This window comes from Scyliorhinus torazame, chromosome 1 (assembly GCF_047496885.1).
Source record: "Scyliorhinus torazame isolate Kashiwa2021f chromosome 1, sScyTor2.1, whole genome shotgun sequence".
NCBI lineage: Eukaryota > Metazoa > Chordata > Chondrichthyes > Carcharhiniformes > Scyliorhinidae > Scyliorhinus > Scyliorhinus torazame.
The window spans coordinates 258,040,893-258,057,822 of record NC_092707.1 but is presented as its reverse complement, the minus strand read 5'-3'; the positions used below and the strand labels follow the sequence as shown (position 1 = coordinate 258,057,822).

At 47.3% G+C, this 16,930-nt stretch overlaps 1 protein-coding gene across 8 annotated transcripts in view; it reads left to right on the top strand.

The window, feature by feature from the left end:
- Positions 1-16,930, top strand: part of rmnd1 (required for meiotic nuclear division 1 homolog) — a 110,735-nt gene that overhangs the window by 32,801 nt on the left and 61,004 nt on the right. For all 8 annotated transcript variants that reach the window (XM_072505129.1, XM_072505154.1, XM_072505136.1 and 5 more), the window contains one exon: positions 92-200. In XM_072505129.1, coding sequence (XP_072361230.1) covers positions 92-200 — 109 coding nt within the window. The remainder of the gene's footprint in view (positions 1-91; positions 201-16,930) is intronic.

Sequence of the window (16,930 nt, the reverse complement as noted above, 5' to 3'; positions counted from 1 at the left end):
TTGGAGTCAGACTACATTAGTATGTTATCAGTGCTTTTTTGGACTATGCATATTATCAAACTGTTTGTCTCTTGTGTATCTGTTTTGATAGGATCTGATGAAGTGTACAGCCTTTGCAACAGCAGATGAGTATCATCTCGAGAATCTTTGCCATGATCTGATGTCAAGTGGTTATCATGAAATTACAGACCTGCCCAGAGGTATGTGTAGCCATTGAGATTTTTAATATTGCCATACACGAACCATACACAATAAAACCCCACGCGAGAGATTTCATTACATTGTATAGATGTGGCCCTATAAGATTGAAGGGTATGTCAAGCAGCTTAATGGCCCAGAATTTTCTGAGTCAAATTGCGACGAGTTGTATTTTTTCCTCGCCCTTGTGCGGCAAATAATTTTGCACTGCAAATTTCTAAAAGTGTGATCTGATAATGGTGCACCAGTAGGGCCTCTGGGTCCTTGGGGAATGAAGGGACCAGTAGTCAATTTCCTTAATTTTGTTTATTCATTCAAAAGATGTGGGCGTCGCTGGTTAGAACAAAGCCTAAAGAAAATTACAGCACAGGAACAGGCCCTTCCACCCTCCCAGCCTGTGCCGATCCAGATCCTTTATCTAAAACTGTCTTCTATTTTCCAAGGATCTACTTCCCTCTGTTTCCTGCCCGTTCATATATCTGTCCAGATGCATCTTAAATGATGCTATCGTGCCCGCCTCTACCACCTCCGCTGGCAAAGCATTCCAGGCACCCACCACCCTCTGCGTAAAAACCTTTCCACGCACATCACCCTTAAACTTTCCCCCTCTCACCTTGAAATCGTGACCCCTTGTAATTGACACCCCCACTCTTGGAAAAAGCTTGTTGCTATCCACCCTGTCCATACCTCTCAATTTTGTAGACCTCAATCAGGTCCCCCCTCAACCACCGTCTTTCCAACGAAAACAATCCTAATCTACTCAACCTTCCTTCATAGCTAGCACTCTCCATACCAGGCAACATCCTGGTGAACCTCCTCTGCACCCTCTCTAAAGCATCCACATCCTTCTGGTAATGTGGCGACCAGAACTGCACGCAGTATTCCAAATAAAGTCCTAGACATCTGTAACATGACCTGCCGACTATTGTACTCAATACCCCGTCCGATGAAGGCAAGCATGCTGTATGCCTTCTTGACCACTCTATCGACCTGCGTTGTCACCTTCGGGGTACAATGGACCTGAACTCTCAGATCTCTCTACATCAATTTTTCCCAGGACTCTTCCATTGACCGTATAGTCCGCTCTTGAATTAGATCTTCCAAAATGCATCACCTCGCATTTGCCTGGATTGAACTCCATCTGCCATTTCTCTGCCCAACTCTCCAATCTATCTATATTTTGCTGTATTCTCTGACAGTCCTCGCTATCTGCAACTCCACCAATCTTAGTATCATCTGCAAACCTGCTAATCAGACCACCTATACCTTCGTCCAGATCATTTATGTATATCACAAACAACAGTGGTCCGAGCACAGATCCCTGTGGAACACCACTAGTCACCTTTCTCCATTTTGAGACACTCCCTTCCACCACTACTCTCTGTCTCCTGTTGCCCAGCCAGTTCTTTATCCATCTAGCTAGTACACCCTGAACCCCATACGACTTCACTTTTTCCATCAACCTGCCATGGGAAACTTTATCAAACGCCTTACTGAAGCCCATGTATATGACATCTACAGCCCTTCCCTCATCAATTGACTTTGTCACTTCCTCAAAGAATTCAATTAGGTTTGTAAGACATGACCTTTCCTGCACAAAACCATGCTGCCTATCACTGATAAGTCTATTTTCTTCCAAATGTGAATAGATCCTATCCCTCAGTATCTTCTCCAACAGTTTGCCGAGCACTGACGTCAAGCTCACAGGTCTATAATTCCCTGGATTATCCCTGTTACCCTTCTTAAACAAAGGGACAACATTAACAATTCTCCAGTCCTCCGAAACCTCACCCGTGCTCAAGGATGCTGCAAAGATATCTGTTAAGGCCCCAGCTATTTCGTCCCTCGCTTCTCTCAGGAACCTAGGATAGATCCCATCCAGACCTGGGGACTTGTCCACCTTAATGCCTTTTAGAATACCCAAAACTTCCCCCTTCCTTATGCCAACTTGGCCTAGAGTATTTAAACATCATCCCTAGCCTCAACATCCGTCATATCCCTCTCCTTGGTGAATACCGATGCAAAGTATTCATTAAGAATCTCACCCATTTCCTCTGACTCCACGCATAAATTCCCTCTTTTGTCTTTGAGTGGGCCAATCCTTTCTCTAGTTACCCGCTTGCTCCTTGTATATGAATAAAAGGCTTTGGGATTTTCCTTAACCCTGTTAGCCAAAGATATTTCATGATCCCTTTTAGCCTTCTTTATTGCGCGTTTGAGATTTGTCCTATTTTCCCGATATTCCTCCAAAGCTTCATCAGTTTTAAGTCGCCTAGATCTTATGTATGCTTCCTTTTTCATCTTAGCTAGTCTCTCAATTCCACCCGTCATCCATGGTTCCCTAATCTTGCCATTTCTATCCCTCATTTTCACAGGGACATGTCTGTCCTGCACTCTAATCAACCTTTCCTTAAAAAACTCCCATATTTCAAATGTGGATTTACCCTTAAACAGCTGCTCCCAATCCACATTCCCTAGCTCGTGCTGAATTTTGTTATACTTGGCCTTTCCCCAATTTAGCACTCTTCCTTTAGGACCACTCTCCTCTTTGTCCCATGAGTATTATAAAACTTACGGAATTGTGATCGCTATTCCCGAAGTAATCACCGACTGAAACTTCAACCACTTGGCCGGGATCATTTCCCAATACCAGGTCCAGTATGGCCCCTTCCGAGTTGGACTATTTACATACTGCTCTAAAAAAACTCTCCTGGATGCTCCTTACAAATTCTGCTCCATCTCCGCCTCCAACACTACACGAGTCCCATTCAATGTTGGGGAAGTTAAAATCTCCCATCACGCCCACCCTATTGCTCCTACATTTTTCTATAATCTGTCTACATGTTTGTACCTCTACTTCACGCTTGCTTTTGGGAGGCCTGTAGTAAAGTCCCAACAGTGTTACTGCACTCTTCCTATTTCTTAGCTCTACCCATATTGCCTCAGTGCTCGAATCCTCCATCGTGCCCTCCTTAATCACAGCTGTGATATCATCTCTGACCAGAAATGCAACTCCTCCACCCCTTTTACCTCCCTCTCTATCCCTCCTGAAGCAACTATACCCTGGGATATTTAGTTGCCAGTCTTGCCCTTCCCTCAATCAAGTCTCAGTAATACCAATAACATCATATTCCCAGGTACTAATCCAAGCCCTAAGTTCATCTGCCTTAACTGTTACACTTCTCGCATTGAAACAAATGCACCTCAGACCACCTGTCCCTTTGCGTTCATCATCTCTTCCCTGTCTACTCTTCCCCTTAGTCACATTGAGTTTATTATCTAGTACCTTACTGGCTTTAGTTGCTGCCTCTTTACTGACTTCTAACTTCCTAATCTGCTTCCCATCCCCCTGCCACATTAGTTTAAAACCTCCCCAACAGTGTTAGCAAAAGCACTCCCTAGGGCATTGGTTCCAGTCCTGCCCAGATGTAGACCATCCGATTTGGAATTATCCTACCGCCCCCAGAACTGATTCCAATGTCCCAAAAATCTGAACCCCTCCCTCCTGCACCATCTCTCAAGCCACGTATTCATTCTGACTATTCTTGAATTTCTACTCGCATGACTGTCTCGTGGCACTGGTAGCAATCCTGAGGTTACTACCTTTGAAGTCCTAGTTTTTAACTTATCTGCTAACTCCCTAAATTCTGATTGTAGGACCCGTTTCTTACCTATATCGTTGGTGCCTATATGCACCACAACAACTGGCTGTTCACCCTCCCCCTTCAGTATGTCCTGCAGCTGATCTGAGACATCCCTGACCCGTGCACCCGGGAGGCAACATACCATTCGGGAGTCTCCTTTTCGACCACAGAAATGCCTGTCTACTCCCCTTACGATTGAATCCCCTATGACTATAGCCCTGCGAGTCTTTTTCCCGCCCTTCCGTGCAGCAGAGCCAGCCACGGTGCCATGACCCTGGCTACTATTGCCTTCTCCTGGTGAGTCATCTCCCTCAACGGTATCCAAAACGGTATACCTGTTTTGGAGGGAGATGACTGCAGGGGACACCTGCACTGCCTTCCTGCTCTTTCTGTGCCTTTTGGTCACCCATTCCCTGTCTCCCTCACCAATCCTAATCTGTGGTGTGACCAACTCACAGAACATGCTATCCACAACCACCTCAGCATCGCGGATGCTCTAAAGTGAGTCCATCCGCAGCTCCAGAGCCGTCATGCGGTCTAACCGGAGCTGCAGCTGGACACACCTCCCGCACATGAAGGAGTCAGGGGCCAGGTTAGGCCAGTATTTATTGCCCATTGGTAATTGTTCTTGAGAAGTTGATGGTGAGCTGCCTTCTTGAACCCCTGCAGTCCATGAGGTATCAATACACCCACAGTGCAGTGAGGGAGAGAGTTCCAGGAATTTGACCCAGCGAAAAGGAACGGTGATATATTTCCAAGTCAGGATTGTTGAGAGTTTCTTTTACTTTGTCTTTTCTGTGGCTCTGTTACAATTATGGCAATCAGTGAATTTGCCCTTCTTCCTGGGTTATCTATGTCCTAATGCTTAGAGTCGCCAGGTATCAAATGATACCACCACAAGTTTCAACCGGCTATCGATGAAAGAGCCAAACACCAGTTAGTTAGTTCAAGGTCAAGGGTACTTTATTTACACACAATTAGTCATGCAACATAAACACTACTAGTTAACTACACCTATCGACTAAGACAACCTGTACTTAACTTCGGGCACCCGACTTAAGTCAGAAAACAGTGGCCGATGTTTGATTCTGGATCTATCCGGTTTGAAGGAGTAACTACTGCTCAGCTGGGCTCATCCGTCTGGTGGCGAGTGTTGAACTTGTACTTGCTTCTGGTGTTGCTACACTTGGTGATGGCCGTGACCGGGGCACCAGGACCAAGAGAGTGCGAACATATGGAAAACTCTTCTTCTTATACTCCGGGGGGGGGGGGGGTTTGCGCTCTTTTGGGCGGTCCAACATAGAAAAATACAGCACAGAACAGGCCCTTCGGCCCACGATGTTGTGCTGAACCTTTGTCCTAGATTAATCATAGATTATCATTGAATTTACAGTGCAGAAGGAGGCCATTCGGCCCATCGAGTCTGCACCGTCTCTTGGAAAGAGCACCCTACCCAAGGTCAACACCTCCACCCAACACTTAAGGGCAATTATGGACACTAAGGTCAATTTATCATGGCCAATCCACCTAACCTGCACATCTTTGGACTGTGGGAGGAAACCGGAGCACCCGGAGGAAACACACGCACACACTGGGAGGATGTGCAGACTCCGCACAGACAGTGACCCAAGCCGGAATCGAACCTGGGACCCTGGAGCTGTGAAGCAATTGTGCTATCCACAATGCTACCGTGCTGCCCTTAAGAACAAATTAATCTACACTATATCATTCTACTGTAATCCATTTACCTATCCAATAGCTGCTTGAAACCCTAATGTTTCCGACTCAACTACTTCCACAGGCAGTGCAGTCCATGCCCCCACTACTCTCTGGGTAAAGAACCTACCTCTGACATCCCCCCCCCCCCCCTATATCTTCCACCATTCACCTTAAATTTATGTCCCCTTGTAATGGTTTGTTCCACCCGGGGAAAATGTCTCTGACTGTCTACTCTATCTATTCCCCTGATCATCTTATAAACCTCTATCAAGTCGCCCCTCATCCTTCTCCGTTCTAATGAGAAAAGGCCTAGCACCCTCAACCTTTCCTCGTAAGACCTCCTCTCCATTCCAGGCAACATGCTGGTAAATCTCCTTTGCACCTTTTCCAAAGCTTCCACATCCTTCCTAAAATGAGGCGACCAGAACTGTGCACAGTACTGCAAATGTGGCTTTACCAAAGTTTTGTACAGCTGCATCATCACCTCACGGCTCTTAAATTGAATCCCTCTGTTAATGAACGCGAGCACACCATAGGCCTTCTTCACAGCTCTATCCACTTGAGTGGCAACTTTCAAAGATGTACGAACATAGACCCCAAGATCTCTCTGCTCCTCCACATTGCCAAGAACTCTACCGTTAACCCTGTATTCCGCATTCATATTTGTCCTTCCAAAATGGACAACCTCGCACTTTTCAGGGTTAAACTCCATCTGCCACTTCTCAGCCCAGCTCTGCATCCTATCTATGTCTCTTTGCAGCCGACAACAGCCCTCCTCACTATCCACAACTCCACCAATCTTCGTATCGTCTGCAAATTTACTGACCCACCCTTCAACTCCCTCATCCAAGTCATTAATGAAAATCAGAAACAGCAGAGGACCCAGAACTGATCCCTGCGGTACGCCACTGGTAACTGGGATCCAGGCTGAATATTTGCCATCCACCACCACCCTCTGACTTCTATCAGTTAGCCAGTTCGTTATCCAACTGGCCAAATTTCCCGCTATCCCATGTCTCCTTACTTTCTGCATAAGCCTACCATGGGGAACCTTATCAAATGCCTTACTAAAATCCATGTACACTACATCCACTGCTTTACCTTCATCCACATGCTTGGTCAACCTCCTCAAAGAATTCAGTAAGACTTGTAAGGCAAGACCTATCCCTCACAAATCCGTGCTGACTATCCCTAATCAAGCAGTGTCTTTCCAGATGCTCAGAAATCCTATCCTTCAGTATCCTTTCCATTACTTTGCCTACCACCGAACTAAGACTAACTGGCCTGTAATTCCCAGGGTTATCCCTAGTCCCTTTTTTGAACAGGGGCACGACATTCGCCACTCTCCAATTCCCTGGTACCACCCCTGTTGACAGTGAGGACGAAAAGATCATTGCTGACGGCTCTGCAATTTCATCTCTTGCTTCCCATAGAATCCTTGGATATATCCCGTCAGGCCCAGGGGACTTGTCTATCCCCAAGTTTTTAAAAAATGCCCAACACATCTTCCTTCCTAACAAGTATTTCCTCAAGCTTACCGTCTGTTTCACACTGTCCTCTCCAACAATATGGCCCCTCTCATTTGTAAATACAGAAGAAAAGTACTCGTTCAAGACCTCTCCTATCTCTTCAGACTCAATACACAATCTCCCGCTACTGTCCTTGATCGGACCTACCTTCGCTCTAGTCATTCTCATATTTCTCACATATGTGTAAAAGGCCTTGGGGTTTTCCTTGATCCTACCCGCCAAAGATTGTTCATGCCCTCTCTTAGCTCTCCTAATCCCTTTCTTCAGTTCCCTCCTGGCTATCTTGTATCCCTCCAGCGCCCTGTCAGAACCTTGTTTCCTCAGCCTTACATAAGTCTCCTTTTTCCTCTTTAACAAGGCATTCAACCTCTCTTGTCAACCATGGTTCCCTCACTCGACCATCTCTGCCCTGCCTGACAGGGACATACATATCAAGGACACGTAGTACCTGTTCCTTGAACAAGTTCCACATTTCACTACAGCCTATGTTCCCAACTTATGCACTTCAATTCTTGTCTGACAACATCGTATTTACCCTTCCCCCAATTGTAAACCTTGCCCTGTTGCACGCACCTATCCCTCTCCATTACTAAAGTGAAAGTCACACAATTGTGGTCACTATCTCCAAAATGCTCCCTCACTAACAAATCTATCACTTGCCCTGGTTCATTACCAAGTACCAAATCCAATATTGCCTCCCCTCTGTTGTGTTGGGTAGTCGTGTTCGGGGCCTGTGTGGTGGGGAAGGTGGAGGTGGGTAACGCGCGCAACTGTACTGTTCCAGCGGCGATCATGATGCTGATCATCAGGGTCGTCTTCATTTTGTTCAGGTTTTCCTTCGCCTTCGAGATCTTCGTATCTTTCTAAGGGAACAAGCATAGTATCTGGTATATTCATGTTGTTTAACATCTTGTATGTCTGTCTGTTTCTCCTTAACGTCAATGTCCCATTAGAATCGTCACCATTTGTGACACTCATTTTTTTTTTAAACCAAACATTTGCGGAGACAAGACATCTAAAAAAAATTCTGTCACTGTGCGAGCACTCTCGCAGCCTGTGTTTGTTTGGCTGAGTGGGCGGACAATTTCTCCATCCTCTGCAAACTTGCTTTTCTAACCAAGTGTTTCTGACATGTAAATAGTATGTGGGGGACAGCAACCGAAGGGTTGCCGGGAAGGGCAAACATTGTGGCGAAAATCATTCTTTAAACCACAGGACTAGAAAAGAACAGCGAAAGAGTTTTGAAAACAAATATCCGAATGGGGTGGTGCGTGTGATCAAGAATGGGAGGATCGCCGGGTAGGGCGGTGATCAGTGCCGTTGCTCCACTACCCGAGTTTGGCTGACCAAATGTATAGGGGGTCCCCAGGCAGGGCGGGGATAAGTGCCGTTACTCCACAGCCTGAGTGACCTTCCAAGAGCGGTAAGAATTTGTAAATATGTGGCTCCAACAAACTTGTTTCTCTAACTGCCATGTGGCATCAGAAGAGTAATTATGACTGCATCAAAAAAGCGTCCGTGAGGACGACACACAAAATCGTACAAGAGAGAACGAACAACATTGAAAAACAAACTAAACATCAAAGCGGGCAGGTTCCATCAGAGTACAGGACACTGCAAATCTCAATCGGTTCCTGACTCTCATCATCTGGACACCTCAAGGTTCCATTTCAAAAAAGATTTTCAAAGGGGTTACCATGGTGGGAGTCAGACTCGGAGTTGTCACCATCTCCCGGGTGCCAAACTCGCACATGGAGTTTGCGTGCTAACGATGTGGCGTCCATTTCATCATTCCTTGTCAGGCGACAGGAATTATCACGGTGCCAGTGTTTCGTGTTCCATAGGGAGGTTGCAAGGGGGCTGTCGCTATCGTCAGGTGGCGGGTCAGGTTCCGGTGTGGGCAAATAAATTGTCTCAAAGGGTCTGAACGTATCGTGATCGGGGTCTTTGAGCCTGTAGTGACTGGGGCCTGGTTCGTGGGAGCTTTGTTCGGGTCTCTCGGGCTTCAGTTGTGTTGTCGCTAGCAGCCGAATCAAGCGTCAGGGTGAAATTTGATTCTGGGGGCGTGGTCAAGGTTGTGTCTGTGGACGTGCTGCTGCTGCTGGGGGAGGGTGGGATCGGGTTGTCAGTGGGCGGGTCCTCATTGTCTGCCATCTCCAATGAGAGGTGGTTCGAGTGGCTGCACTGCATTCCATAAACCTTAAGCTGATTTACATGGAACCATCCAGATTTTCCGTTTGGATACGTGATTTTATGAACTATGGGGCTTACTTTGTCCGAGATTGAACAGGGTCCTGCAAATTTTGGGGAGAGGAATGAGCTGCGGTCGTATAAGGTGATCATTACTTGCTGTCCGACTGTATACTCTGTCGGGTGTACTGTTTTATCAAAGCAGGCCTTACTCTGCTTTCGTTTAGCGCCTAGTCGAACAGCTGCAGCGAGATGTGCTGCTTTAATATTCTCTACCATGTGCTGGACTGTTTTCTCATGGGTCAGGGCGGTGACTGCGGGGCTGGCCAAATCTAGTCCGAATAGGTATTCGGTACCCTTCATGGATCGTCCGGTCCTGAGGGTATGGGGGGTATATCCTGTTGAGCTCGACACTGTTCCTAATAAACATCAGTGCGAATGGGAGCACTGTGTCCCATGTTGTGTTGTGCTGCTGCACCATTTTTCTAAGTGTGGCCTTTAGTGTCCGATTCATGCGCTCCACAATGCCGCTGGACTGCGGGTGATAGGAAATGTTCAACTTTTGTTTAATTCCAAATATCGTCATCACATTTTTCATGACCCTTTCCGTAAAGTGGGAACCTTGGTCCGACTCAATACTACGGGGGAGTCCCCATCTCGTAAAAATTTGCTCTGTTAAGATCTTCGCCGTGGACTTGGCTGTATTTGTTCTCGATAGGAATGACCCATTTCATAAATCTGTCTATCACCACTAACACATACTTGTAACCATTTCATCAGTGTGGAGGGAGACCAATATAATCCAATTGAACGTATGACCACGGGCCATTTACAGGGCAGGTGTGCCGTAGCTGCTTTTTTCGCGTATCTATCGGGGTTGTTTTGAGCACAAATTAAAACAGTTTTCGACGTAATGGGATGCGTCGGATTTCAAATCAGGCCACCAGCAGAGAGGTCTGAGGTGGCCACGGGTGGATTCAATCCCTTGTTGTCCATGTCCGTCATGGAATTTACAAATTATCTCATTCCTGTCCTGGGTGGGGACTACATAAATTCCATCTTTTAACCATCTTTTAAAACGATTCCCTCCTGGACCGTCAACGAATTTCTAAACTTTTCGTAGGGAGCTGGGAAGTTTCCTTTCAAAATCTCCTTTAATGCTTTGTCTTCTTTTTGTGCCTGGGCTAGGTCTTGGATGTTGGTCTGTGAGACCTGAACTGCGTGTACTGGGGCACTCTCGGGGGAGGGGGGGGCGGGGGGTTTGCCAAAAGTGGCCATGTCGTGAGCCTGCCTTTGCTAGAGCGTCAGCTTTCACGGGTGGGGAGGAACAATGGTGACTTCTTACTTTAACAATGCCATATTTCCTGCCTTTAGCTATCTGAAGGATATGTTTGAGCAATGGGGCTGAGGGTAGAGGTTTTCTGTCGGCGGAAATAAATCCTCACGATTCCCACAGGGGTAGGAATTCTGTTAGGCTGTTGCAGACGTACAAACTGTCCGAATACATGTCTGCAGGGGTCGGGAATGAATCTGGGTGCTGGACAATGTAAGCGATGGCTGCTAACTCGGCTGCCTGCGAACCTAAGTGTCCAGGCAACTTTAAACCTATCTCTTCTAAAGCGCGTCCCTGTGCGTCCTCTACATAAATACCATAGCCTGTTATCCTTTTTCCCTCTAGGACTGTGGAGGAGCCATCTACGTAAATTCTCAGTGCGTTGTATGTGGGCTGAGGTCCGATACCTGTCTTTCTTGGTACCGACTTGGGAACAAAGGGGCCTGTGCTGTGCTTGGGAGCTATGATCTCGCATTCATGTGGGGTTCCTACATAGTGCAAATTATCGGTCAGAAACGTGTGCGTTTTTGTCCGTTTTACAGTGATGTCGCGTCCCTGTAGGTGTAGGGTCCATCGCGCTGCTCGAATTTTGCTTACTGTGCCGTCTTTTAGTCTGCCGTCCAATAAAAGCTGGGTCGTGGTGTGCTCGGTCAAAAGGGTTACTGGGTTGAGTCCGGTTATGTACGAGAGGTATTGTACCGCCCAGAAAACTGCTAACAGGTGCCTCTCGCAGGTTGAAAATACTTGTTCCACCGGATCTAAGACTCGTGAGGCATAGGCTACGGGTCCTAGACGATCATGCCTTTCCTGCAGGAGTACGGCCGAAAAGGTTCAGTCTGTGGTCGCTACCTCTATCGCGTATGGGGAGTGGATCTGGGGCTTGCAAAGCGGGGGCTGTGCTCAGGGCGCGTTTCAATGCATCCACTGCGTCCGTGTGCTGTGGAAGCCATTTCCATGGGGCCTGTTTCTTTAGTAGCTCGGAAAGTGGGGCTGCTTTTGTGGCGAATCCGTCTATGGTTCCTACAATATCCAACCAGCCCTAAAAATGACCGGAGTGCTGTAACGTTTTGGGGCAAGGACAAATTTACAATGGAATCAATGCATTTGAGTTCTATTTCACCCTTCCCATGCGTGATGACCGTACCTAAATATGTGACTTTTTCCTGAAGGATTTGGGCTTTCTTGGGGTTAATTTTGCATCCAATCGTTGTGAGTAGTTCTAATAATTCAGAAAGAAGCGAAATGTGCTCTTCCTTGGTGTCCGGCTGGAGGAGCAAGTCGTCCACATACTGAACAAGGCATTCAGGGCGGGAAAATTTAGATAATCCGTTTGCCAATTGTCTGTGAAAAATGGAGGGGGAGTTGTGGAAGCCTTGTGGAAGGCACGTCCACGTGTCCTGCTGTGCCTGGAAAGTGAACGCAAATTTATACTGACAGGCTTCGTCCAGTGGTATGAACCAAAAGCCATTACTGATATCTAACACCGTAAAAAATTTCAACTGGAGTCCCTATCTCAACATGGTCTCGGGACTCATGGCAACGGTGGGGGCTGCTAGGGGAGTCACTTTGTTCAATTCGCTGTAGTTGATCGTCAGTCGCCATGATCCATCGGGTTTTCTTACTGGCCAATGCGACGGGTCGAATCACGCCTTGATTCAATAAACTTTGAATTACCTTGGCTATCTCTCCCTCGGCTTGCTGGGGGAAGCCGAACTGTTTCTGGGGCTTGGGATCGGGACCTGTAATGTTTACCAATCTTGGGATTTTGCCGCAGTCTTGCTTGTGCTGGGCAAATGCTGCCTTATGTCTTTTCAAGACCTCTCTAACCGCTTTGTCAGTGGTAATGGTTTGTGGATCAAACCAGTACTCTCCTACTGAGCTGATTCTATGGGCATAATCACCTACTGTGAGCGTGGCGGGGGCTCGCGCTGCTCTAGTCATTTTCCATGTGCATCGGTTGACTGGGTCGATTGAAAGGTTGTGCGCGCTCATGAAATAGATGCCTATGATGTGTTCTGCTGCCTGTGACAAGTCTACTAAAACAACCAAATGTTTTGTCCTGATATTACCGAGCTGAACGTCCACAGGGTCTGTGATGTGTCCCTGCTGGAGGTGACCTATAAAGCCACTAAGGGTAATGGTGTCCGTAGTGGGCCATATCTCTTTCTGGTACATGATGGAGGAGTTTAACGTGGTTCAGGACCCTCCTGTGTCCCAAAGGAACTCTACTGGGTGTCCCCGGACTGTGCCTGCAAATGACCGGTCTTCCGGACTTATCCAAAGGGTATCGCAGACCCAAGTTGAGGAGCCCGAACACCGTTAGTCGGTGCCATTCATGGCCGAATTATCTGGTCGAGCGCTAACACTGTGGATGGGTCTGGCATTGTTTCTGAGGGGGGGAGGCGTTTGGGTGCTGACTTCTTTGCTGCTCTGAGGGGGGGGGGGGGGGGGGGCTTGACATTCTCGGGCGTAATGTCCTCTCTGTCCACAATTGTAACATTCTTGTGTCTTTGGGTGCGGCGCTGTACCTCTGCCTTCATTTACCCATGCGGGGTCTTGTGGCGTCTACTCTCTCATGCTCTGTCTTTTTCTGTACAGACTGCTCCCAAGCTCTGGACAATCGTTTCAGAACCCACACTTCATTGTGTGCTGGGTCTGAGGGGTCGTAACTGGCACATGCCTTCTGTCCTGCCTCTGTGGCATGGGATACTAATGTATGGGTCCATTTGGCTGTATTGTCTGCTGATAAATGGGCGCGGGCAAACTCACCAAATACAGTAGTAAAATGGATCCAAAGGCGTCCAGCAAGCGCTGTTGGATGCTCTCCCATTTTCTGCCTGCACCGGTTAAGTCCATCTACCAGATCTCCTCTGTTATATCCTATGAAGTCTAAAATGGCCGTTTTCATTTCTTGGAGGCTATCTCCTCCTACATTTGTGGGTCGGGGAGGGCTGAACTAACTGAGGGGTCTAAGCACATAACTATGAGCTTTACCTGTTCCGGCTTGTCTAAACCATACATGAGGGTTTGTTGTTTCACTGACTCGAAAAAGTGATGTGGGTCCGATGTGGGGTGGAAAGTATCTATCTTCTCGCGGGCATCTCGTAACTGGGTGATCGTTAATAGCGTGGTGTACACTAAATCGGGTTGGCTTTCTCTGGTAACCCTGCGCTGTGTGGTAATGGGGTTCTTTGGGTTGGGTGCTGCCTGTGCAGTCGGTGGTGTGGGTGCTTTTCTTTTCGGGGCCTGGAGGGCTTTATTTTGATTCTCTGTCTCGCCTGCATTGTGCATCTGTGCCATTGCGCCATTTCACTGAATTCCTGCCAATTGGGGCTGTCTTCCTAGTCTAGCTGTGGGCCAAAGGTGTCTCTAAACCCATTTTGAACTGATAGCAGGGATTGCAACTTTGCAATTTGCTGCCTGCATTTGGCATGATCCACCGAACTCTGCCTCTGTTCCATGGTGGAACTGTGGAGTGCTCGGAGGGCTGCCTTTAGATCATCGCACTGTTGTACCTGATTCTCTATATCTTCTCGTATCATTACAGCACGTTGTGTGTCCTGGTAGGCCTTATCGTACTGGATTTGGAAGCTGCTAAGGTGGGCGAGACAGGATTGATGTGCCCTCTTGACATCATCCATTTCCTTGTCCTTCGCCGCTAACCGCTCCCGGAGCTGTACATTTAATCTCTCGCCTTCACTTAAATCTCCCTCTCTACTTTTCTCCTTCTCCTCAAGCTGCTTGCGGAGCGTCCTCGCGACCTCCTCTGTGCCTCGCAATTGTGCCAGACAGGACACGATTGCCATCGGCTTACGAACCTTAGTCAAACTCTTTTTATGGATCTCGGTTAGGCTGTCCCACTAAGTCTGTCCTATGCTGCCAGGACCTGTCTCTTCATTCGTGCAGAATTCGGACCATAGGGGCCATCCTTTCACCTTTAGGTATCTCCTAAGCTCTTCTTCCCATACGGGACATTGTTCTGATCTATTGGTCGCTGTGACCTCGGGCTCTTGTGGATGCATAAGGCGTTTCATTGCCTTCATGGCCATCCCTACAATTACTTCTGTCTCTTACTGGAAATTTGGAACAAGGGGAATAAAGCGGTGGTGCGAACATGGATACGGCTCATGCTATTTTCCGGTTTACGCAACTCCCGAACGTTTCACGCCCCAAAATCTATCGAGTTTACCTTATGCCTTTGTTAGTGTTAGTACGCATGCAAATTACACACTTCCGAATTCTGGAGGTTTGATCAGTACTGGTTTCGTTTGTGGTTTCTTTTACTTTGCTAATTTGGATTCTAATTCAAATGCTTTTGTGGGTTCTCTCAGCGTGACACTGTCACTTCTGGGTCGAGTCCCGTCAGATGTCGCCAATAACTGTTGTGAGTTTCTTTTACTTTGTCTTTTCTGTGGCCCTGTTCCAATTATGGCAATCAGTGAATTTGCCCTTCTTTCTGGGTTATCTATGTCCGAATGCTTAGAGTCGCCAGGTTCAAATGATACTACTACAAGTTTCAACCTGCTATCGATCAAAGAGCCAAACACCAGTTAGTTAGTTCAAGGTCAAGGGTACCTTATTCACACACAATTAGTCATGCAACATAAACACTACTAGTTAATTACACCTATCAACTAAGACAACCTGTACTTAACTTCGGGCACCCGGCTTAGGTCAGAAAACAGTGGCCGCTGTTTGATTCTGGATCTATCGGGTTTGAAGGAGTAACTGCTGCTCAGCTGGGCTCATCTGTCTGGTGGCGAGTGTTGAACTTGTACTTGCTTCTGTTGTTGCTACACTTGGCAATGGCCGTGACCGGGGTAGCAGGACCAAGAAAGTGTGAACATGTGGCGAACTCTTCTTAAACTCGGGGGGTTTTCGCGCTCTTTTGGGCTGTCCTTCGATTTGGCTTTACTAATTGGGTGATCCCTGATCACTGTTCGATTCCTTAGCCAATAAGTAGGCGGGAATCTGGATGGCTGGGTATGTCCCAAGCGGTCACTGACCCCGTTGTTTGCGTTTCCCTTGAACAGGGATTGGTGCCAAAATGTCTGGGACTGCTTGGATACCAGTCCTTTGTTTTGGTGAAGATGGGCCATCAAATGCTAATCGGCCCCATTAAAATGCTAATTGGACGGAGTCTGGACTTCTTGCTTACGAATATGCATTTCAGGCTCTGAGCCTGCCTGAGTCTTGGCTTGTCCATTTTACCTGCCAGGCTTTGCGGGTTTCCCTGTACCTAGTTGGAAGTGGCCATCCCAGATGGCTACAGGATAGTGAATGGCTTGGAGGGGAGTTTGCAGATGATGTTCCTCGGTATCTGCTGCCTTTGCCCTTCTAGGTGGTTGAGGGTGTGGGTTTGGAAAGGTGCTGTCTATGGAACCTTGGTGAGTTGCTGCAGTGCATCTTGTAGATGGTACTCACAGCTGCTACTGGGTGTCAGTGGTGGAGAGCAGTGAATGTTTGTGGATGCGATGCTATTCAAATGGGATGCATTGGCCTGGATGGTGTCAAGCTTTGAGTGTTGTTGGAGCTGCACTCATCCAAGCAAGGAGAGAGGAAGACGATTTAAGGATCAAGAATGAAACAAAGGGATAATGGGAAAGAAAATCTGATCCATTGTGTGAATTTTAACCCCCAAGAATGGGCGGGACTTAATTTTTTTAATTCATAAGAGCTGAGCACAACCTGGCTCCAGAATGCTCACTTTCTAGCTTAACGAAAACGCATTTTGGTGCTGGTGTGAAACGTAAACATGAAGTTTTCGATTTCATTCTTGCAGGTGAGTGGGTGCCAGCACGCACCATTAACATCCTTAGGAGATATTAATGAGGTATTTTCAAATTGTTTTTAACTTTTGGCCCTAATTTAGCTTGTTCAGCATAGATTTCCCAGGGCAGGAGAACAGAGATGGGTTTGAGCAGAAGTTCAGGTGGGCATCCTGGACCTAGCATTACTAGCAGCAGCACCCTCACCACCTTCATTTTTTCACTTGCTGATCCTCCATGGTGCTACCAATGATATATCCATGATATCCCAGTTGGCTGCATAAAAATGCATAAGTCAGGACACCAACAGATTGTGTGCGAGGGCAGGGTGGCACAGTGGCTAGCACTGCTGCCTCACGGCACCGAGGACCTGGTTTGATCCCGGCCCCGGGTCACTGTCCGTGTATGGTTTGCACATTTTCCCCTTGTCTGCATGGCTCTCACCCCCACAACACAAATGTGCAGGGTAGGTAGATTGGCCACGCTAAATTGCCCCTTAATTGGGGAAAAAAAGAGAATTGGGTACTCTTTATAAAAAAAAAAAAAAAA